Source organism: Spermophilus citellus (genome assembly GCF_964194105.1).
Source record: "Spermophilus citellus genome assembly, chromosome: 1".
Classification (NCBI taxonomy): Eukaryota; Metazoa; Chordata; class Mammalia; order Rodentia; family Sciuridae; genus Spermophilus; species Spermophilus citellus.
In genome coordinates this window covers 178,979,980-179,004,177 of record NC_138182.1, presented here as the reverse complement: position 1 = coordinate 179,004,177, position 24,198 = coordinate 178,979,980, and the positions used below count along the sequence as shown (strand labels likewise).

General features: G+C 32.8%; 1 protein-coding gene across 3 annotated transcripts in view; it reads right to left on the bottom strand.

The window, feature by feature from the left end:
- ADAMTS19 (ADAM metallopeptidase with thrombospondin type 1 motif 19) overlaps positions 1-24,198 on the bottom strand; it is a 254,721-nt gene that overhangs the window by 161,838 nt on the left and 68,685 nt on the right. For all 3 annotated transcript variants that reach the window (XM_081281410.1, XM_081281411.1, XM_081281412.1), the window contains one exon: positions 11,161-11,204. In XM_081281410.1, the coding sequence (XP_081137536.1) occupies positions 11,161-11,204 (44 nt within the window). The remainder of the gene's footprint in view (positions 1-11,160; positions 11,205-24,198) is intronic.

The following is a 24,198-nucleotide window of genomic DNA, read 5'->3' as shown; positions in this document are numbered from 1 at the left end:
TGAAGTTACAAAACTAATTATGATGTTTAATACTTCCAAACTAATTATGATGTTTAATACTTCCAAACTAAGTACTTATAATGTATTAGTTAAATTTCTGATTATATAAACAAATGTCTCAAATGTATTTGTCAATAATAGAATGATCAGCCAGGTGTGGTGGCGCATGCCTGTAATCCTATTGACTCAGGAGGCTGAGACAGGAGAATCTCAAGTTCAAAGCAAACCTTAGCAATGGCGAGGTGCTTAGCAGCTCAGTGAGACCCTGTCTTTAAATAAAATACAAAATAGGGGGCCAGGGTTGTGGCTGAGTGGTAGAGCCCTTGCCTCGCATGCGTGAGACATTGGGTTCAATCCTCAGCATCACATAAAAATAAATAAATAAAATAAAGATATTGTGTCCATCTACAACTAAAAAGATGGCTGGGGATGTGGCTCAGTGGCTGATTGCCCCTAAGTTCAATACACAGTAATAATAATAATAATAATAATAATAATAATAATAATAATAATAGAATGATCTTAAGGATAGTTGGCATGTGGCATCCAGATTTATGCTTTTCTTTGATCATAATTATTTAATTAATTATTAACTTATGTCTCTTAACTTTTAAAACTGCCTTGGTGTGAATTAAAACTCTCTGGATACCTTATTGTTTAGTGACTCTCACAGGTCTTTAGATTTCAAAGCTAGAGTGATGCCCAGGCCCAGTCTGACTCCATTAGGTTTTTCTTGCTGGAGGTCCAGAGAGTTGATGCATTTCCTGTGTTCTGAGGTGACATCACCCAACGTACCTCCTTCAAGAATCAATTTTCCCCTCTCCTGTCCTTTCAGGGCCACAGGGCAAATGTTCAGAGCCACTTTACTTTAATGTACTTTTTTTCATCACTACTGAGACAAAGGAAGAGAAATACTAAAAATGGAAAAATAGCAAAGATCATAGGCTTGTGTAAAGTTCTTCCAAAATTTTCCTAAAATCCTTTCACTGTTATACTGTGCCATCAGATATAATAATTAGGAATCTCTTTGAATTTCTCTCCTTGGCTTTTATTCCTTAAAAACATCATGTCCCTTCCTTCTCTGCCTTCACAAAGGACGACATGTACACTTTTATTCATGATGGGCTAAATTTCTTTAGTATATAAGCTCCCAATCAATGTGTCAATGTATGTATTCCTTGTCTGGATTGGTTTTCTATTGCTGCAAAACAAATTACCATAAATGTAGCAGACTTTTTTATGCCATAGTTTACAGGTCAGAAGTAGGCAAGTTTGAATAAATTCTCAGCTTAGTGTCTCAACAAAGTGGAAACTAAATGTCATCCAGGCTGGGCTCTTATCTAAAGGTTTTGGGGAATCAGTTTCGAAACTTATCAGGCTGTTGGCACAATTCAGTTCCTATTTCTTCTTGAAAGGACTCACTTGGCTAGATGTGCATATCTTCAGGTCAAGTGAGGGGATTTAATTAAACCTGCAATATCCCTTCACAGCAGCACCTATGTTCATATTTGAATGAATCATCAGAAATGGAAAATAAAAAGTGTTATCTTTAGAATTCTGTCAACAACACTGAACATAGTTCATTTGCTTTTCTGAGGACATCCACATTAATCCCTAAGCAGTGCTTCATAACAACATATCTCACACAAATATGATAACTTCTGGGAGTTTCAAAGTGACCATAGTTTATATGAAATCACACAAATTAAAGGGTACTGAATGTTTCTAATACGGATGATAATCTTTTCCACTAATGTACCATTCCCACTATGATGATTAAACAAGGAACCCTGGAGTCATCCTTGAATCTACCACAAACTTCAATTGAATTTTGAATACAGTAAATACACAAAAATATACTTCAACTCCCTTGTATACTTAATAATGAAGACAGAAAGCAAAATTTATAGAGAAAGCAGCCTTATCTTTGCCTGGTTCAAAGAATTACAAATTTAAAAGATTAAATATTAAGCTAAAATGATTTTTCAGTACCAACAATATGACTGTATCCACAAAGATAGTAGAGAGATGATGCCAATAATAGCTTTTGGTATTTTTAGTCTCTGAAGTTCTCTGTGCTCTAGGTGCCACAAGGCAAGAGAAAATGCCACACTGCTGTTTAATGAGAATTAAGCTACTTAAAAAATTGGCTTCATCTCTTCTTCTCACCCAATAAAAATGATTACTTCTGCTGAAATGTGGTTTGGAGAATGTATTGGTGTTTGGAAAGGAAGTGTCTGGAGATTCTCAAATGTGAAGTGTCAACACAAAAGGGTCATTTAAATATGTTTTAGTTCCTGGATGTGTTTCTTCTTAGTATTTGCTTCCTGGGTGGCCTGTATACCTGTTTGAGGATTGTCCAGTGCATAAAATCAGAATATTTAGAAGCACACAGGAGAATAAATTCTATAATTCCAACCTGCTCAAAGAGAGGGAAAGAACATTTGTTAGAAATATTGAAGCATCTAAATCTTTTTTTTTTCTTTTTAAAGAGAGAGTGAGAGAGTAGAGAGAGAGAGAGAATTTTAATATTTATTTTTTAGTTATCGGCGGATACAACATCTTTGTTTTATATGTGGTGCTGAGGATCGAACCCGGGCCGCACGCATGCCAGATGAGCGGGCGCTACCGCTTGAGCCACATCCCCAGCCCCCATCTAAATCTTGACAGTAGAATGGACCTCGTGGAGCTGAAGCTGATGCCTCTCTCACCAACAAGTATTAGAAAAATATTCATATGATTTGCTGGAAACCATGTTGATCAGATTCACTTTTGCCAGCTCTAAGTATTTACAATTTTCCAAACTTTAAAGTCCTTAAAAAGTTTTATAAAATACATGTGCGTACACACGCGCGCACACAGACAAGCACCAGTGATCACTAACTACCTCCACTGATTATCAGTCATAGCCAGTTTATGGAAGAATTTCTCAAAGAGGATTGTTCAGAACCCCAGTCTTCCAAAACCCTTTGCAGTGTGACCTCTAAGACCACTTCAAGAGATATATGCGATGTCAAAACCATGTAAACATCTGTAAAGAAGAAGCAAAAGCAATGGTAGGTAAAATTGCCTGACCCCAATAAAGTTGCCTGACCCCAATAAAGGCAATGGTACCAAATTTTAATGTCACTTATTTTTCACTTCCACTCACTCCTAGTAGGAAAAAAAATACCAGTTCCACTTTAAAAATATCATAGGTAACACAGCAAAATTATTAATTTGATAAAACCTGAACACCTGAGTTCATTCATTTCTAATATTTTGTGACAAGAAGGAAGTATAGATAAAACATTTCTGCTGCTCACTAAATTATGATATTGCCTCACTGAAAAGTCCTGTGAGGTTCTAAACGAACTGGTCTTCGCTAAGCACATTTTTTACTTGAAAGGATACATCTGATAAACAAAAATTGATATTCAGACTTTGATATTTGGCTGACAGATACCCCCAAATGAACAAAGTAATCCTGTCACTCCACAGACCACATGATATTATTTTGGTCAAACATAAAATCTGAACTTTCAAATAAAAATAAAAATATTTAAAAATGTTTTTCTTCCTCCATGAGCTTGACAGCTTCTATACTTAAAGACTTTCAGATATCAAAGTTGATATCAATAAACATGACATCTGTAGCTATCTCCATTTCTAGTACACTTAATGTCAACATTAAGATTCTCCTAAGTCCCTAAGCTAGTACTTCTCAACTGACCAATGACTGATGTTTAAAAAAATCTATTTAAAACATAACAATAGATATTAACTTAATAGAGTATGAAAGTTTACTTATATGCTTTTAGAATTCACATTTCACAAAGCTTGAAGGCACTACCACTTGGGTTTTAGTGAACTTTCAAAGAATTTCCACAATAATCTGAAAATACATCTCTTTTAGTAACTACTTATCTAAATCACATCAAATTTTCCTTCTACTGGTTAACCAGAATAACATAACATAAAACAACACCTTATATGCACGTATGCAACACGGAATTCCAGCTCTCTCCTACACAGCAGATATAAGGAAATTTGCAAAAATCTAAAAAAAAAATTCTATTATTAATTTTATCATGAATGGTATACCCAATTTTTAAATACCTTTATTTTGTTTATTTATTTTTATGTGGTACTGAGAATCCCAGGGCCCTGCACATGCTAGGCAAGTGCTCTACTGCAGAGCCACAACCTAAGTCCCAATAGTATATCAATTTTGTGTGTGTGTGTTTGTGTGGTCCTGGAGATTGAACCCAGGGCTTTGTGCATGCAAGGCAAACACTCTACCAACTGAGCTATATCCCCAGCCCACTATACCTATTTTTCATTAAAAAAATGTGAAAGCTATCATTTATGCTAACATTTGATAAGTTTATTTTAAATTAAATTAATAAAATAATTTTTTAGAATTTCTCTATTTTTTTAAGTGTTAGCATAACATTTTTTTAGTTTTATTGATTTTCTATTTGTTAAATATATGACAGTGGAATGCATTACAATTCTTATTACACATATATACCACAATTTTTCAAATCTCTGTTTATAAATAAAGTATGTTGACACCCAATTCGAGTCTCTATACGTGTATTTTGGATAATGATGTCCATCACATTCATCTTAATTTATAACATGGAAATAATTGATAAATATAATCTATGTAAAAAGGCTTTCTGAGATATTGTTTAATTCTCAATACACACATATATAAACATACAAACGTATTTATTCAAACAGTACACAGTGTGGCTTCTTGATTGATTGATTAATTAATTAATTATCAACTACTGATAATTAATTTACTCCTGATTGATAACTATTAATGGCCTACAACATGTCTATATTTAAAATAATATTTTATTTGGTTATATGTCTACAAATACTATATATATTTAATTGCAAGGTTCAATTACTTGTCATATTTCTTAATATCAATACCTTAGAATTAAAATTTATTATATTTAAAAAAATTGATAGTATATAAAATATTCATCTCTTAAAAATCAATGACAACTGAAGGAACCTTAAAATCCATGAAATATAGCAAATCTTCCTAGACAGAAGATTGTTTTTTCTTTCTTCACTTTCATAATGGCTTTTGCTATGCAGAAATTTTAAATATTCATATAGTTAAATTCAAACAATTTGTTTACATTTTTCTTTAAACAATCTGTCTGTACCTCAAAAACAGAAAATCATTTTTCTATATTTTCTTTTACTTTTAGAAATTTAAGAAATATGGCATTGATTTCAACCTTTGTCCATATGAATAATCATCTTAACATTATCTATTGAATATTGCCTAACCCAATGAATTGCAAAATAATTACAAAGTAATTACAAAGTAATTTCTAAATACATGCAACTTCATTTTCTTATTTACTCATATCTGATACAACTGATTCTCCTTCCATATTTTTTCTTCACTCTAGCTTTGGCAACTTTTAGGTTATATTACTCCATATAATATTTAGAATCAGACAAATCAATTTTCTTTAAATTTCTTTTTTTAAAAAAATATTTTTTAGGTGTAAGATGGACCCAATAATTTAATTTTTTTGTTGTTTATATTTTTTAATGTGGTGCTAAGGATTGAACCCAGTGCCTCACATGTACCCTAGATATGGCTCTACCACTGAGCCATATCCCCAGCCCCAAAGCAATGTTTCTAATGCTATACTATTGGAAAAAAAATATATATATTTATGGATTTTAGTGTAAGTGACTTTCACTGGTTAATGAAGTTCCTACTTTTTCCTATTTTGCCAGCAGTTTTTATCATAAGTGTGCTATAAATTTTCTGAGACATTTTCTTTGTCTAAACAAGATGATCATATGGTTTTTATCTTTATTTGGAATTTGTAGTTACATTTTAAGCCTTTTAATGTTGAACTACCCTTGCATTTCTGGAATAAATCTGGAATTAAATAACCCTACTTAGTTATTTAATATGTGCACACACACATATAATGAGATAATATTTGCTAATATTTGGTTTTGATTATTTTTCCATTTCTTTCCTAAGTAAGAGTGGTTTATCACTTTTATTTCTTTCATGATCCTCTCAGGATTTGTCTAGAAATTTTTATGTTTTTAATACCTCTGTTTCCAGTCTGTAAAATGGTTTGTATGTTATGGAATGATACAATTGTAGAATTTTGGTAGAAATCATCTGTAAAATAATCACAGCTCAGGGTTTTCTTGGGAAGATTTTGATACATTTATCCAATTTATTTAATTGTTAAGAGATGATAGGGCCTTTTAGAGTAAGGTTTAGTTTCTCAACAAAATTGATCAATTATGATTAATCATGTTTGTTAGCACAGCCCGAGTTTACTATTCTTTATATATATTTATATATCATAGCACTAACTTATGTTTTTTTAAATCTAATCTCTTTTTACTACTTCTCAAAAGTAATTATAATGCCAAAATTATAGTCCTGATGGTCTAAACATTGGAGAGCACCATGCTTCTTGATCCTTTCTCTACAAATGATAGAAAGGATTATGTATTAGAAAGTATATGATATTCTATGACTGCTGTAAACATAATTACAAATTTGTTCTCTTGCAGTTCTGTGGCAGTGGACCCAGACCTTGTGGCCAAATTCAAGGTGCAAGCAGGGCTATCTGTATTTTTCTCTGGAGGCTAGAGGAGACAGAACTTCTTTGCTTTTCCATGTTCATATGTTTTCATGTGTGGCCCCTCCCCTTCCTTCCAAACCAGCTATGAGTTGTCTCCTTATCACATTTCCTTGTGCATTTCATGAGTGATCACATCTCCCTCTGACTCAGAACTCACATATCCCCTTTTCACTTTTTCTTCACAACCCTTGTGGGTTACTCCAGGATATTCTATTTTAAGGTTCATTGAATCACAGTCCTAGTTCCATCCACAATCCTAATTCCTGAGGATGGAACTTCTGAGTGACTATTATTCTGCCTACCATAGAAAAGTAAGGGAGCTTTACTCAAAATACTCAGCATATTTCATCCAATATAATGTTAAACATTTTAACTGAATTATGACAAAATTAAAATAAGCAATTGATTGTGCAATGAATCCCAATTTCAGAGACGTTAAAAGGTATATGTACTTTAAAAATCAGTTGTTGATTAAAATGCCTAATGGAATTTTTTCTTCCAGTATCTATACATCTACCTACTGACCTACCAAACTATTTCCCTCACCAAAACTACAGGAAAAACTGTGTGATAAATTGCATAGTAAAAATGATTTTTGCTTTATACCTTCTAAGTAACTTTTCAAATAAAAGTCACATAAATAACTTCAATTTATCAATGGAAGCATCTATATATAACACCCCATGATGTCAATGAAGCCCAATTCATTTAAAATGTATATTCCTTTTGACTTAACAAAAGAAAAATAGTTTTGATATTATAATAAGATATAAAATGTATTTCTGAGTGTATATATTTCCTATTTCCAATTTTATTCTGTAACTTTATTCAAATATTTTTCTTGTAGCCATAATTATATTTATATTTGTTTCTACCATATGAATGCACCATGACATAAAAGAAAGATCATTCTCATTATAGTCAGAAGAGCTTGGGTAGAGGCCCAACATTAACACTTTCTAACAGTGATGCTTGCAAATTTCTTACCTTTCCTCAGGAACCAGGAGATGTGCTAGAAACTGCTGCACATTGAATGCCAATTAACAATGAACCACTTTGCAAGTGTTATTATGAAGTAGATAATAAAACCTCCATTTAAGAGGTGTGGAACCCAAGCTATTAGAGTGTTAGATAAGTTCCACTTTCACATGAATAATAAACAGAAGTACAATATGCCAAAATATATTCTACTAAAAAGAATAAATTTTTTAAAAACAAAAATGAGAAAATAAATAAATCTGGATGTCTGACTTAAAATCTATGATCTATTTGTTTTATCTCACAGCTTTCTTTTTTGTAAAATAGTAATGATAATAGAACTAGAGAGCTCAGACTTTGAGGTAATTAAATAAAATGTCTGGGAAGTTATTATTGGAATTCTAATTTTGCAATACAAAGTTTACTATTGCTCTTAAAATACAGGTATTATTCTCCATTCATAACTCAAGTTAATAATATAAATTCAAAACCTTTAACTGCTATCCTTCCTTTCTTGCTCTGTATATAGCAAGAGTAGGGAAAAATGTCGAAGTTATCATTCAACCCCATATTATTCATATCATAAAGTATTTTTTGTTATAGTATCCAAAGGGAAGTAGGATGAATTCCTATGTTACAAATAAAAGATGAAAGAAGGGGCATGCTGAGTTCAGAAAGCATCTGATAAAAACACAACACTTTGTATTATATAGGGAGACTTTAAAATGTGTATAAAAATTTTATGGATTTTCATCCAAAGTGTATTTTGCTATGTTTTACTAGAAATTACAGCATCTAAGATGATTAATAAGCTATATGTATTTATTTAATATCATTTTGCACAGTGCCACTTATGTGAGTTATTTATTTATTTATTTATTTTAAAGAGAGAGTGAGAGAGGAGAGAGAGGGGAGAGAGAGAGAATTTTTTTTTTTAATATTTATTTTTTAGTTCTCGGCGGACACAGCATCTTTGTTGGTATGTGGTGCTGAGGATCGAACCCGGGCCGCACGCATGCCAGGCGAGCGTGCTACCGCTTGAGCCACATCCCCAGCCCCCTTATATGAGTTATTTAAAGTAGTCAAACTTTTAGAAACAGTATGCTTATCAAAAACTGAAAAATAAAAAAAGATAAATCCATTAGGAATTACCATAAAACATCTCTTAGTAATACAACTTTCCTAACAGATCTCCATAAAATTGTAATCATTTTTTTTAAATTTCTCATTGACATACAATAATTGTACACATTTACGAGGTACAATGTAATAATTTGATGCATAGACTGCTATGACCCACGACTAAAGCAGTCAGGGTCACTCCAGGAATGACACAGACACAGAAAGTACCTTTTTTGGGGGGTTCAATGACTGCTCTGCTGCCCCAGTTCCCACAAGGGAGGCAAAAGAGGCAGGGAAAAGAGAGAGCGCAGCCTGAATCGTTATTTATTAGGGTGAAGACACTTGAGAAAGTTCCACCCAAATGAGTAAAGGGTTTGGGTTTCAGGGGGGTGTAGTCCAGGCCCAGGCTATAATTCCTTGCTAAGTGAAGATGAGGTCTACCTGGTTTCACTCTGCCAGCAGAAGCCAGTTCCACACCTCCATCACTCAAGGCTAAGGGTATGTGCTCAGCTCCTATGTTCATGGTGGCCCCCGGCAATATACAATGTGTAATGATCCAATTTGTTTAATTTTTAAATTAAGTCAAAGAGAATTTTTTATTAGCACTTTTTATTAATGTTAATATACTTGCTGCATATACGTCTTTTCTTGTGAATAAATATGTAAGCATCGGGGAATATTTTGGCCTTAATCTATAAGTCACAAATAAAAGACCTCAACTGGATTAAATAATAAGAAGATATATTGGCTCACATATCAAGAAATCTAAACATTAGACTGGACTTCAGGGGTGGATAATGTAATGTTTCAGCTAGGTTAGCCAGGAGAAGGATCTGTCCACCTCCCCCTTCTGCAGTGTAGGTAGTCAGATTCATCCCAACACTGGCTTCTATTGTGGTTATAGTAATCATGGTGGCATTTCTCCAATGATTATACATACTTACAGTGGGGACATTTAGGAAGCAATTCTAATCACTAAAATGTTCCTTTTATCAGCTCAATGAGCCCATCAGAACAGAGGTCACATGTTCCATCCAGGACAGTTCCTATATGGTGGCTGGCTTAGGTGGGCTCCTGAAATGAACCCTGGATACGCCTGGACTAATCATAAAGATATTGCCTGACATTTCTCTCATTTGGTCAAGCAAAGCAAGACCTCGCTGATCTGCCCGTTTTAAAGAGAGAGTCTGTAGGAGGGGGAAGATAGCACAGCATGTCAGTGCAAGAAAAGGTACCTATTTTGAGAAAAGCTTTATTGATGATCAAATGTTTCCATGGTGAGGATGATTAAAACTGCATCAAGTTTTGATTTCTGGAGATTCAGGAAAGAATAGAAAAAAACTGCAGAAAGCAGGTTAGTGAGGTCACACTGGGAGTTTCATCCCTAAATCAGTTCAGCTTCTCCCTAACTGTGTAGCTCTTTATGCTCTTGGTCCCTTAGGCACCAAATATTCCCATCATCATCATCATATTTCCAAATCACCTCATAACCACCTACTTTATATTAGTTTAATTATTTTGAACATTTTAATCTAAGATTTTAAACAGAATGAGGTTAATGAGAGCTAAAGTTAAAGGAAATAGTTTGAATTATTTTTAAAATATCCATAACTATTTATTTAATTTCATTCATTTTTATTTATTATTCATTTTGCAATGAACAAATGACACCACAACCGATGGTTAATTTAAAATATCATCCTTCAGAAATGAAGCCCACTTGATATGCCCCAGATTATGACACAAATACATTTTACCAATTATACCTTTTTACATAAAACTATATGACTTAAAATAGAAAAAAACAATATTTGGGTATTTTTGGACAGGTAAATTGATTTTTATATAGATGCATTTATTTTAAAATATAAACATATATATGGCCATTCTCTCAAAATTAGAAAAACTGTGAGTCTTAGATTCTACTGGTTGAATGGTTATGTTTTATGGATTTTAGATATCCAATTTAAGAGATGGAAAATTTGCTGCTATATACACTAAGAATCCTTACAAGTCAGGCAAATTAGATGGTCTTTCTTCTGATACACTCTGCAAGTAACTTCAACCACATAAAACAGAAAAATAAATCAATATATTTTGTCCTGAGTTACCAGTAACAATAGAATTTTATCAAATGTATGTGTTTATCTTTGGAAAGTCAACAAAAAAGAATTGATGATAGTCTTAAAGTATCATTTAAAAATTGTCTCCATATATAGCTAATACATGACTTGAACTGATTTCATTAATAACAGAAGTATTAACCAATGATTTAAATATGTTGGTGGAATATATATTTCTCTAACATTCTAAAACATTTCTTTAAAACTTCCACACTAAATATTTTACTACATTTAAAACATCCATATATTCAAAGTCTCCAGAATTCCCCCAAAATGGGAAAATGTTAACATACACTTACCGACAGTGTCACAGGGTTCATCTTTATGTACACAGAAATCTTTCCTAGAAAAAAGAGTAGAAAATCAAAGTAAAGATAAATTTATTTGCACAATCAGTAGATATCACGTGACTCATTTTAATAGTTATGATTAATTAAACACATCTTTTATCCCCTAAGTATTTAATAAATAAAATTCAGAATAAGATTTAACTAATCATTAATTCTAAAAAAATGGAAGATTAAGATTTCATGGTACATTTATAACTAATGTTGAGACATTGTCTCTTGTTTTAAATTTTTGCAAGATTGCATGTTTTATTTTAAAACAAATAGTATCTAGTGTTTGAATATGGCTTTCCACTTGTATAACTATTAAAAAATCTCTACTTCACATGACAAAAAGATTTTTCAGATTGGAATTTTAAATGTAAGGAATAAAATTTAGAACAGCATAACGTTTTTATATCATAAGATTAGAAAATAATTTTAATGGCCAATAATCTTCCAATAAGGGCCTGAGGGAATTAGTATTTACACAAGTGGAATCTATCTATAAATAACATTCTACAATTTTACTATATCTCGAAGAGCATTCCTTAGGAATACTTCACTCTTATTACCAGTTACTTAGGATTTCACAGACCATAATTTAGTAGAACTTAATCATTAAGCAGTTTGAGATTTACAGCATGCTGTACAAAAATCAAAACATTTTATGTGCCTCTTACTCTTAGGCAATCACTTCACCTTCTTGTGCCTCAGTCACCTCATCTAAAACTTAGAATTAATAAAAATTTATCACATAGTTTGATTATGTAGGTCAAAAGATTTGACATATAAAACATGTAAGCATGTTTATTGTGTAAGTTGAGTGAATTATTTCATATAAGCCATTAAAACAATGCCAGGCATAGAGTAAACACAGTCAATTTAGCTATTTACATTTTTCTGTGTATTTGTTTCCATTGCTGCTATCCTTTTACCATAACATAAGCAATTTTCTATTGTTGAGCATTTAGGTTCTGTTAAACATTGACTATTATAAACAATATTACAACGTTCCTATGTATGTGTGTGAAGGAGAAAAATATCTATCTTTAAAAAGGAAATTCCTCTTTCATAGGATCTGAATGCCATTCCTAAATGAGAAAAATGACTTTAAAATATTAACATGATACTCCTGCCAACTCTCCAAGGATATCTATATTAATAACTAAAATGGCAAGTTTTCAGTTACAACTGTTTGGCTGATCAGAAACATTTATGATTTGGTAACTACATATAATTTTGCAAATTTCCTTGCACAATTGAATGTATGTTGTATATTTGCAGCAGTTCTATCCATGCTCACTAGATTCAGCTATTAACTGTTCTGATAGGCAATTCATTAATACAATAAACAAATTAGAATTGATCAATACATCTGTTGCTGAGGAAGTACTGCTGAAAATCCAGAGTGGTTATAAATTCTTTTGACTTTTCCTTCTTGTAGTTTACTAATTTTGCTTTGTTTATTTCAAAGCTAAGTTATTGAGTACTTAAACTGTTTTGTATTGTTTTAAATTACTGTTTGAATTACTGTGTAAAATTCATATTTATCCCTTATATTTTCTTTGTTAAAGATTATTATGTCTGATATTGATAGATATTAAGATATTAGTAATACATGGTTATTTGCTTACCCAATCTTCTTTTTCACTTTTAAATTTCATTTTGAGTCTACTGCAAACAGCATATGGTTAAAAATTTAATCTATTAATATAATATTCTTAAAAGTAAATTTAATCTTTTCTCCTCCTCCTCCTCCTCCTCCTCCTCCTCCTCTTCCTCTTCCTCCTCCTCCTCCTCCTCCTCTTCCTCCTCTTTGGATTTGTCTATAATCTTACTTGTGATCTCTATTTGCCAAGCTATATTTCTTTGTTCCTTTTCTATTTAGTTTTATTTCCCTCTCTTTTATCTAAAAGTGCTTTAAAGCAATATTAAATTGTGTTTCCTGTGTGGCTACATTTATATTTTAAATAAGAATCCATTAGTTTCCTGTTTCTGCTGCAAAAATTATTATTTGGTAGAAATAATGCATATTTATTATCTTACAGTCCAGAGGTAACATCTGAAATGATTTTTGCTCGGCTAAAATCAATGTGTTGGCAGTATAGTGTACCCCCAAGAAGCTCCAGGAGAGTCACTTACCTTGCATTTTTCAACTTCTAGAGGTGGCCAAATTTCATTTTATTTTTAATTGGTGCATTATAATTATACTTGATAATGTGATTCATGTGACATATTCATACATGCACAATGCATAATTTGGCCCATTGCATTCCCTGTAATCCCCTTCCTTTTCCTCCTCCCTTCCTTCATCTCCTTCTCTAGTCTAATGGTTTTTAACTCCTATTTTCACAGTCTTTTTTCTTTACTTTTTTTTTCCCTCTGGCTTCCACATATAAGAGAAAGCAATCCTTAATTTGAGTTGCTTATTTTGCTCTTCAGTACCATCTATTTTCCTTTAAATGACATAACTTCATTCTTGTTTATGGCTGAATAAAACTTCATTGTGTCTATATACACACTCTATTTATCCATTCATGTGTTGACAGAGACCTATGTTGGTTCTGAAACCCTGCTGCCAGACTTCTTGACCTGTGGTCCCTTTTCAAGCCAATTTCCCTCCAATCCCTGCTCCCATCAAAACATCTCTCTCTGCCTCTCTCCTGTATACCCTGGGATTGTATTGCACCAATACTAATAATTCTGGTCCTTAACATAAACTTACCTACAAATTCTTTCAGTTATATAATATTTTTTAAGGTTTTAGAGATTAGAGCATGGACATTTTTGGGAGAACATTATTCTGCCTACTGCATGAACTTTTAGTGTTGAAAGCTAAAAATTATCTCATATAGTCATCTTCTAAAAAAAACACAAAGACATATTGTGCTTTTAATTTTTTTATTGTTATTTTTTTTTATTTTGGGGGTGCAAGGAATTGATCCCAGGGTGCTTAACAACTGAGCCACATCCCCAGCCCCATTTTGTATTTTATTTAGAGACAGGATCTCACTGAGTTGCCTAGGGCCTCACCCAGTTGCTGAGGCTGGTTTTGAACACATGACCCTACCATCCCAGCCTCTGTAGCCACTGGGATTATGGGTGTGAGTCACTGCACCCAGCCATATTGTGTTTTTAATCAAATCTCATCTTCAATCTTTCATGTTTTTAAATCTGATACTGGAGTCCTGCCTTGATTTGTGTGTGTGTGTGTGTGTGTGTGTGTGTGTGTGGTGCTTGCGATTGAACCTAGGCCCTTGTGCATGCAAGGCAAGCACTCTACCAACTGAGCTAAATTTCCAGACACTTCTTGATTTTTTAAGATCTCAAATTAGAAGTTTTTAAACCATCAGTGCTTATTTGGCAATTTTCTTATGTATTTAGAAAGCGTTTTCTCAGTTATAACTTGTATATTTACTATGTACACGGCACATTATTTTTTTTAAAGAGGGAGAATTTTTTAAAATTTTTTTTAATATTTATTTTTTAGTTTTCGGAGGACACAACATCTGTATTTTATTTTTATGTGGTGCTGAGGATCGAACCAAGTGCCCCACGCATGCCAGGCAAGCGCGCTACCGCTTGAGCCACATCCCCAGCCCAACGGCACATTATTTTTAAGTGCAGGCTTTCATGAATAGTAAACTTCTCAGTTTTGTGTCCTTCATTTTTATTATTTTTCATTTATTCATAGCAGAGCAGGAGGTTGACTTTATTATCAGTACACCAAAGATATTACTTCTTTATTTCTAGCACTCCTAAAAATGGATTAGAAGTCTGCCATCACATTTTTTTCCTCTTCTCTCCTACATTTGGTCTCCAGTTAGTTTTAATGTTTATTTTTATCTTTGTAGTTCTTCAGTTCCACCTAGAAGTCTCTGAATGCTGATACTGTTTTTATTTCTCTTCTTTGATATTTGGTTTATCTTTCAATCTGAAAAACTGAAAACACAAAAACTGTTATCTCTGACATTCTCTCTACTCTCTTATCCTAGAACTCCTTTAGGAATATGTCCTTTGTGCTTTTTTTTGACATCTATTAACTCTCAGTCACTGTCTGCATTCAGATTGTTTCACCAATCTGTGGAGAATCCCAAAGATGTACTATCCGTTCTACAGGTGCTTTCTTCAGCTACATTTTTAACTTGGAATTTGAAATTTAAAGTGTAAATATCATATTTATTTTCTGGAAATTTTATTATTTTTCATCTTTAAAAGCAAATATTCTTTCCAAAACATCTCACACTCAAGAGTTAAAGTTTTTCTCTTTAATCATGTAAACTTTTGAATTTTATAATCCCTGTCAGTAATTTTTTAAATTATTAGTCATCGTTTTGACTCTTGGTCACAATAACAAAGGAACATGTTCTCATTGAGCATTTTAGAATTCTATTAAGAACTCATTAAACTGTACTTTATTTGTAGGGGCCTTATGTGGTATAAGTTAAGAGAGGGTCCCTCCAGAGCAGTTTTGAAAATGGTTTCACTAAATGCTTCATTTTTGGAATCAGATTCACAGAAATAAAGACCTAAGCAACCATTTTTCCTATCCTGAGGTCATGGATGACAAAGTGATTCCTGGTTCATAACCTGTGTCTGCTGGCAGAACTTTTAACACATCACAGTTTTATGAAGAATTGAGGTATCTAAGAGTTACAGTTCTCTGTAATCATTTCAGGTCCTCTTCCAACTTTGTATAGTGCCCATGTGGATGTTCAAACCCCAAAACCAAGATTACTTGATGCAACAAACTCCCTAAGGGAAGTGACCACATTGCCTCAGCAGCTGAAAACATTTGCTGCCGTGGCTCTTTTTGACTTATGTGTGCACATGAAAGGATATTTCACATATTTTTTCTATAGCTTATAGATGTCTAAAATGGGAATATTTTATGATTGTCTTGTCAGGCAGATAACCATGTAGTTATTTTTTTTAAATTTTTTTATTGGTTGTTCAAAACATTACAAAGCTCTTGACATCATATTTCATACGTTAGATTCAAGTGGGTTATGAACTCCCATTTTTACCCCAAATACAGATTGCAGAATCACATTGGTTACACATCCACATTTTTACATGATGCCCTATTAGTAACTGTTGTATTCTGCTACCTTTCCTACCCTCTACTATCCCCCCTCCTCTCCCCTCCCATCTTCTCTCTCTACCCCATCTACTGTAATTCATTTCTCTCCTTGTTTATTTTCCCATTCCCCTCACAACCTCTTATATGTAATTTTGTATAACAATGAGGGTCTCCCTCCATTTCCATGCAATTTCCCTTTTCTCTTCCTTTCCCTCCCACCTCATGTCTCTGTTTAATGTTAATCTTTTCTTCCTGCTCTTCCTCCCTGCTCTGTTCTTATTGCTCTCATTATATCAAAGAAGACATTTGATATTTGTTTTTTAGGGATTGGCTAGCTTCACTAAGCATAATCTGCTCTAGTGCCATCCATTTCCCTGCAAATTCCATGATTTTGTCATTTTTTAGTGCTGCGTAATACTCCATGGTGTATAAATGCCATGTAGTTAAAATAAATGAACTCTATCTTGACCTGTCCTATAGATATTAAACATAGTAAAACAAAAGACTGGCATATTGTTAGAGTTTAATATACAGAATCAAGTCATATAGACCTTATTTTATTGTACTATTTTATATCATGCAATAACTTTGACCAAATTCTTTAAAATTATACCTGTCTCAATAAAATGTTCATATTTACCTAAATTAACATTTAATATTTTTGCAAAGATCTTCCAACAGGTAGGAATCATGTCAGTTATAAGTTATTATAAAAATTAGTAATTGCTACAATATTGCTATTGTTTTTCTTCCAAAATGTTACAGACAAAAAGAAGTATGTGGATAGTCATGGGTATAAATAGACTAGAAAATTAAGTATCTTAGTAATTTAATAAAAAAATTAACTGTTAAAATTGTTCATCTTTTCTTCTGGTAAATGCTTGACAGATGATTCTATGAAAGAGAAAGTGAACTCTTGACTTTAAGAATAATGGGGAGAAGGATCAGGTTGGCATACAGAAGCTAAAACACAACCTGAAGCAATATCTTTGTAAAACAAGCCTCCAAGAGATTTGATATAAACTCCATTCATTTAAATCACACCTAATACTTAACAAGACCTTTATCAATCTGCAGCTGTATATAAAATATTAAATCAAGTATGATAGCTTATCCAATGAATTGCTTCATGAGGATCACTAGGAGATTTATTGTTCCTGCAGGTTTCTTAGCAGAGAATACTTCTCCCTTATTTCATTAGGTCTCTACTAAGGCAGGGACTCGGGCCCTCTTGTGCATTACCCCTTCCCCTTGCCTTGATCTGCTTTGGCGGCCATGCCTTTTCCCTCCTTTACCTAACTTTCTAAGGTATTCCAGAGGTGCCTTTGCTCTATAGAGGCCTACAACCCACTGCACAGGCCTCTTATCTAATGGGCAAGGGAGTGAGCCACTCCCAAGATGCAGAAAACACAGTACATGGGAGAATGTGTTATCCACTAATTCCTGTGTGCTTCCAGAAAACAGAAGTAGTAGTGTAACATGTCCTAGAGTGTATCATGTAAACATTTTTTTCAAATTTTTTATTCTGGCAAATCGATATAATAGCTAACCCATCCTGGATAAATGAAACTTGGCTGTTAATATTTGATACTTTAATGTCCATTTCATTTTTGTGTATTGAATAGATAATCCTAATAGGACTGCATATGTACTGGTCTACTGTACTGACTGAATGCATGTGACAAGGTGTATTTGTTTTTGTTAATTACAGAAAGGAAATAGTAATAATAAAAAAAGAAATGTTGAGTACCTAAATCATCAGATTGTCTGTCTACAGTGGGAGTTTTAGTACTTATGCCTTTTGTTGTTTAAAAAAAGATCTTTCTGAAAACACATTCCAAAATTTGAAGGAACACTCCAAACAAAGAGAGAAGATACAATGATATTTTATCCTATAACTGTAACCACTGTAGCTACCATTCTCTAACCTTCTTCTAAGGTAAACCAGAAGTCAAAATACCCTTCCATATACAAGATACAAAATGAACAACTTTAAAAGTCTAAGCAAAACAAGACTGCTCTCAATCATAACAGTTATTCCCAGGGTTAATAAGAGTTTTTAAAAATATGAATGGTTCCATGTCACTGAGACAAACCCCAACCCCTACCTCCTAGCATCTGTACACTAGGAAGCCACCTTCTATTACCTCAGATTTTCTGGTCCGAATATTCCAGTCATTAACTTCTCATCACAGAATTTGCCCCTAAGCCAAAACCTACTATTTAAGAGGACATAAAATGGATGTTCTAGTAAGAGAATGTGAATGGCCCTCAGTTTTCTAATCTCAGTGGATGAGATTCCTACATTTTCCCTCTTCATAACTTCCCTTGGACATGATTCTTCAGTTTTTCCTTTGACTCTGAGAATTACACAGATTCTTTCCCACCTCCCAATATAAGGAAGGAAAAAAAAAAAACCCTTTTTATGGCACTAAAATTAGGCAATGTATGTCCCTATGGCTTAAACTAAATCCAAATGATATTGAAAAATATATTTCCCTGGTGGCATAATATATCAGAGTCTGAACATAATTATAGAGGAAGAGGAAGGGAAAAGGTTTTCTGGCATATTTGTGATTAGTAAATCACAAAAATTTTTTAGTATGTTTGCAAAAACTCAAAATTTTCAGAGATACCATGCCTAGAAGCACAGGTTGAACACTATACAATCTAGGGGAACATGTGCATATGCAACAATGTAAATGGTTCCTTCTACTATGTGCAGTGCATAACTGCTTCCCTTGGATGTGATGAAATTCACCAAGTTTCTTATATGCCAAGTAGTGGATAGAGGGAAAGGCACAAAGTTAGATAAAACGGGCTTCATCTCTGAAGGGACAGGACAGTATGACACATGTGATAAATTCCTTAGGGTCAGTGAGAAAAAAAAAAGGCTAGGAATTATCTTAAATAGTGGAGAGTTCAATTTCTCTATCTTTGCCAGCAAACAAATGGAGAAAGAAACACCCCAAGAGATGATATTGAATAAGATGGTAATGCAGCAAATCAAAGAATCACATAAAATCAAAGTTCACCTTAAGGCCAAGAATCACTGAGTGTAAAGTATATTCAGATGTAGGGGAAAAGAGATTTTATGTGTTTCTTCTAAACATATAATACATCATATCATGATGCATGAGGCTGCAACATGACTATTTGATTTACATAATGAGAACCAAGGGATTTCATCTGTAACTGAACAGCATGATAAAACTATGGCAAAGGCACTGCTTAATGTCAAGGGCTTGAAGATCCCCACACAGCCAATTCCTATTCACTTTGCAAACAAATGAATAAAGCACATTATTAAAAAACAAACAACAACAACAAAAAACCCATGTTCTTTTATCCTAAAGCTGGAAACATCTCTCACTAAAATTGAAAAATAAATTGCCAGCAGCATTAATAAACTTCAAATAAAACTATAATTCTTAGTCTTAGATTCTTAAATATCAGTTTCCTTCTAGGACCAAAAGAATTTATTCCTAAATGTTCAGGGATTGTTTCTGTGAGGTGAGGGATAGAGATTTGTTTGCTCCCAGACCTATATTCAGGTATTCTCATTTGAGGCTCCCGTACACAGAGTCTGCGGAGAGTTTCATTACGTGAGTTTATGGAAATGATACCGTTAGACTTTGCCAACTGAGAAGGCCAATAAATTCTGCATAACTTCTGGTTTATATTGGAAAAAAAGAAATGTAGTCTTAATTTCCAAGAATGAAGATGCATCTGAGAATGAGTCTCACTGTGGAGTTTTATAGTGCCCTAGGATATACCTATAAATGAGTCATTCAAAAATTATTCTGTGATTTGTATTAAATCAAGATTATTTCTGCCATTTCCATATTTTATTAAATTTTCTATCTTACTTGCCAATGGCATTCATTTGAAACCAACTTTTAGAAGTGTTGTTCATAAACCAAAAGCCTTTCAATAAATGCGAAAGGTAAAAAACATCACAAATAAAATTGAATTTTAAATTAAAGAGAACTTTCATGAGACAGAGGCTTACGCCTTCTCTATGATTTCAGAGAGAAATGTGAAAATTATGCTAAGAAATCATAGAGTTGACAGTTGGGAAAATATGTTTTATGTTTTTTGTTACTATGATCCCACAGCACTAGGTCAGCTTTAGCTATTTACTTTATTGTATCACACAGAAGAATTTGACAAATATATTACCTCAGATAGGTTTGGATTTATAAGAACATTATGTATTTTAGCTGAGACCAAAATTAATCCCTGAGCTAAACATCTTTCCCAGTGATGTGTTCATATAACACAAAAAAATTAATAATTATCTAAGAGGAGCTTTCACTAGAAACTGAACCTCGTTATGAGTTTAGCCTGACAAATACAGATAAGAACATGAGATCCATGGAGATAATATTTTTTCTGATTTTATTTTTTACAACATACTTAGAAAGTTAAATATATAACCAACATTAGATTTATTTGGGGGAGTACCAAGGATTAAACTCAGAGGCACTCAACCAGAGAGCCATATTCCCAGCCCCATTTTGTATTTTATAGAGAGACAGGGTCTCACTGAGTTGCTTAGTGCCTTGCTTTTGCTTACATTGGCTTTCAACTTTTCCTCCTCCCTCAGCCTCCTCCTACATGTGTCATTGCATGGGACCACCATTACATTTATACTAACTAATAAAGGCTCTCTCCTCCCTTCCCAATTACACAAAACATTCATTTAGACTTTCCTGACCAAACAGTACTAAGTCACTGAGAAATATGATTCCCTTTAGTGAGCTGATTTTCATTGCTATGGCCCTGGAAACAGATATGGAGAAAGAGTGATCCTCCATGGTGAGTAAAGAACAGTTTGTCAGCGTCTACCAACATTTTATATATGTATTCCTCTTGATAGAGCAAATACGTTTTTAACTAAATAAATATATAATTTCTCTGAACCTCCTTCCAAATGATACAGACCCATATGAATGTATGGGTTTCCTGTTGCTGCTATAACAAATGACAACAACCTTAATGGCTCAACGCAAAACAAATTTGTTCTCTTATAGTTCTAGAGGGAAGCTGAATATAGATCTTTCTGGGCTAAAATCAAGGTTTCATCAGGGTTGCAATTCTTCTAGAGTGTCTAGAATATAATCTACTCTCTTTTCCTGGTTCCAAACACTACCTGCCTTCATTGGCTTATGAGTCCTTTATCCATATTAAAGCTAGCTGTGTGTCATCCTCCCGTCCCTCTCTGACTCTAAAATTCTTCCTCCTTCTTCCACAATTTAGGACTCTTATTATTACATTGTACTCTCTCAGATTATACTGAATAATCTCCTCAACTCAAGATCCTTAATTTAATCACATATGCAAAATCCATTTTGTCATGAAAGGTGACATATTCATGGTTTTAAAGATTAGGACATGGATACATTCAAGGGCATTTTTCTGACTTCCACAATGAATGACACAAAAAGACTCTGAAGACATAATTTAAATTGAAAAAAAAAATACAGAAAGAAAATTTTGCATAATATAAAACAATGTTCTTTACATACAAAGTGTTAGCATAGGATACCGTAGGGTAAGAGAATGCGAGTGGGAGTTGGCCAAATGGTAATTTACTATAAATATTAAAGTGTTTATCTCTTGCCATGAGAATATGCTTATATTATAAGAATATGTTTAAAACTCATTTTTAAACTTTGACTATGAGAATATGTATTACTTTGAAAAAAGAAACAGAATTATACTACAACATTTCATAGAGACTATTTAGCACAAGCAAATGTTTGATTTTTAAGGGAAAATGAGGAATATAAACTGTACATAAAATGAAGATTTCAACTCCAATTATGATGTTTGTTTCATAACTGCACTGATAAACAACCAGTTGTTTTTACATTATTTTTTGTTTCTTGTACATGTGAAATACATCACATTGCTTTTTTTTTTTCTTCTTGTCTTTTTAAAAGAATACCTCTGTACAGCTAGGGAAGGCTACCAAAAAAGGAGGTAATGATGAAGATTAGTTAGTTAAGAATGTTGGTTTTTTAAGCTTTCTCATATAAAAAAAATAAGCTTACAATTTTAAGAGGAGTCTTAAAGGTTTTTTTCCTTAATTTTTAGAGCATTGAAGAGAAAATATAAATAAAAATGAAATAAACATCATAGTATTGGCAGGGAGAAAAAAATCTTTCCTATAAATACTAATTACTTGAAATATGTGCTTTTTAGGCAATAAAACAAGAAATATACTAAAAAATTTAACATATTTCTTCCTAGGTTGTGAGGTAATAGGCTAATTTTTATCTTTATTCTTGTATTTGTCAAATTTCCATAATAAGTATATCAAATTTGTAATAAGAAAAGAAAAATATAATTTAGTTCTCAAATTATGATTATTCTCTTATACATTCCAGGAAGATATATTTCCCAAATCTACTACTATAAAAAAGGAAAACAGATTCCATTCATCAATCTAGAAATAAATATATAGAATCCATATATGTTTCATACATTCTAAAATTTCTAAATTCTCTATATTAAAGTGGTGGTCAATCAAGTTAGAAATTCAAGTTATGCATGTGGTACTTTCTGGGCTCATAATTAGTCATAGATATTGCTAATGGCACTATCAATTTTTTAAGCAATATATTTAACACTATAAAATATATATTTATGAAATGTTTTCTACAAAATAAATGTGACATACAATATTTAAATTAACAATGCAAAAGTAAGGTCTATGTGTTTACTGAAAATTGTAGTAATGTTCATTAAAGTAACATACTTTGTCATTTTTCTAGAAGCAAATCATAAATAACTTTTTTGATAGTGAAGCAAAGTTTAAAATTTGTTAACATGATTAAGAAAAAATCTCAAAGCCATAAACAAAGTAAATTTTGATGTAAGCTGGATTCCTAATTAGAATAACCCAAAATAAACTGGTTAAAATGGTTTGTATTCAATCACATGAGCTTTCTAAATCTATCTTGTCACTCTGAAATTTCGTTAAGGAGACCTCGTCCATTAAGAAAAAAAAAAAGAAAAGAAAAAAAATGCATGTTATTTTTGGATAGATTTTAACAATTTTATTAACAAAATAATTTAAATAAAAAGAATACAGAGGGGTTGGAGATATAGCTCGGTTGGTAGAGTGGTAGAGTGTTTGCCTTGCATGTACAAGGCCCTGGGTTCAATCACCAGCACCAAAAAAAAAAAAAAAAAAAACAATCTAGAGATCTGTGAAAATAAAATAAAGGAATTAAGTTTTAGTTACTCATTAAATACTCTGAAATTAATTTAGGTTTTATTTTGCTGATAATCCTGCAGAAAAAAAAAAACTAGTATAGCCATTATTTTAAAAAACTATAAACTTGTTTTTCCTTTTGAAAATTATTTAATCTCACTGAGTGTGGTGGCTCATGCCTGCACTCCCAGTGGCTCAGGCAGCTAAGCAGGAGGATCACTAGTTCAAAGCCAGCCTCAGCAACAGCAAGGCGCTAAGTAACTCAGTGAGACCCTGTCTCTAAATAAAATACAAAATAGGGCTGGGGATGTGGCTCAGAAATTGAGTCCCCCTTGAGTTCAATCCCTGGTGCAACCCCCCCCCCAAAAAAAAATTAAGTATTTAATATTGTATTTTACATAATTAGGTATGAAAAATATATCATATTTTTATCAGTATAAAGTTAAATAGAGACTATTAAGTGGAACAGTATCCAATGCAATGCACATAAAGCAAACTCAATGAATTCTCAGAAAAAAAAGCCTTTGCTGTGCAGTACAGAGAATGTGTTGAAAGCTCTCCAGGGGGAAAAGTAACTCTTATCCTTTAAAATGCACAGTTATTTCCTGTGGTTCTTTTTTTCCTCCAGGAAATACACAATAGAAACTGTTTACTGAAAAGCTGATAAAATGAATGATTTCTCCAGAAAATAAAGTGTAGG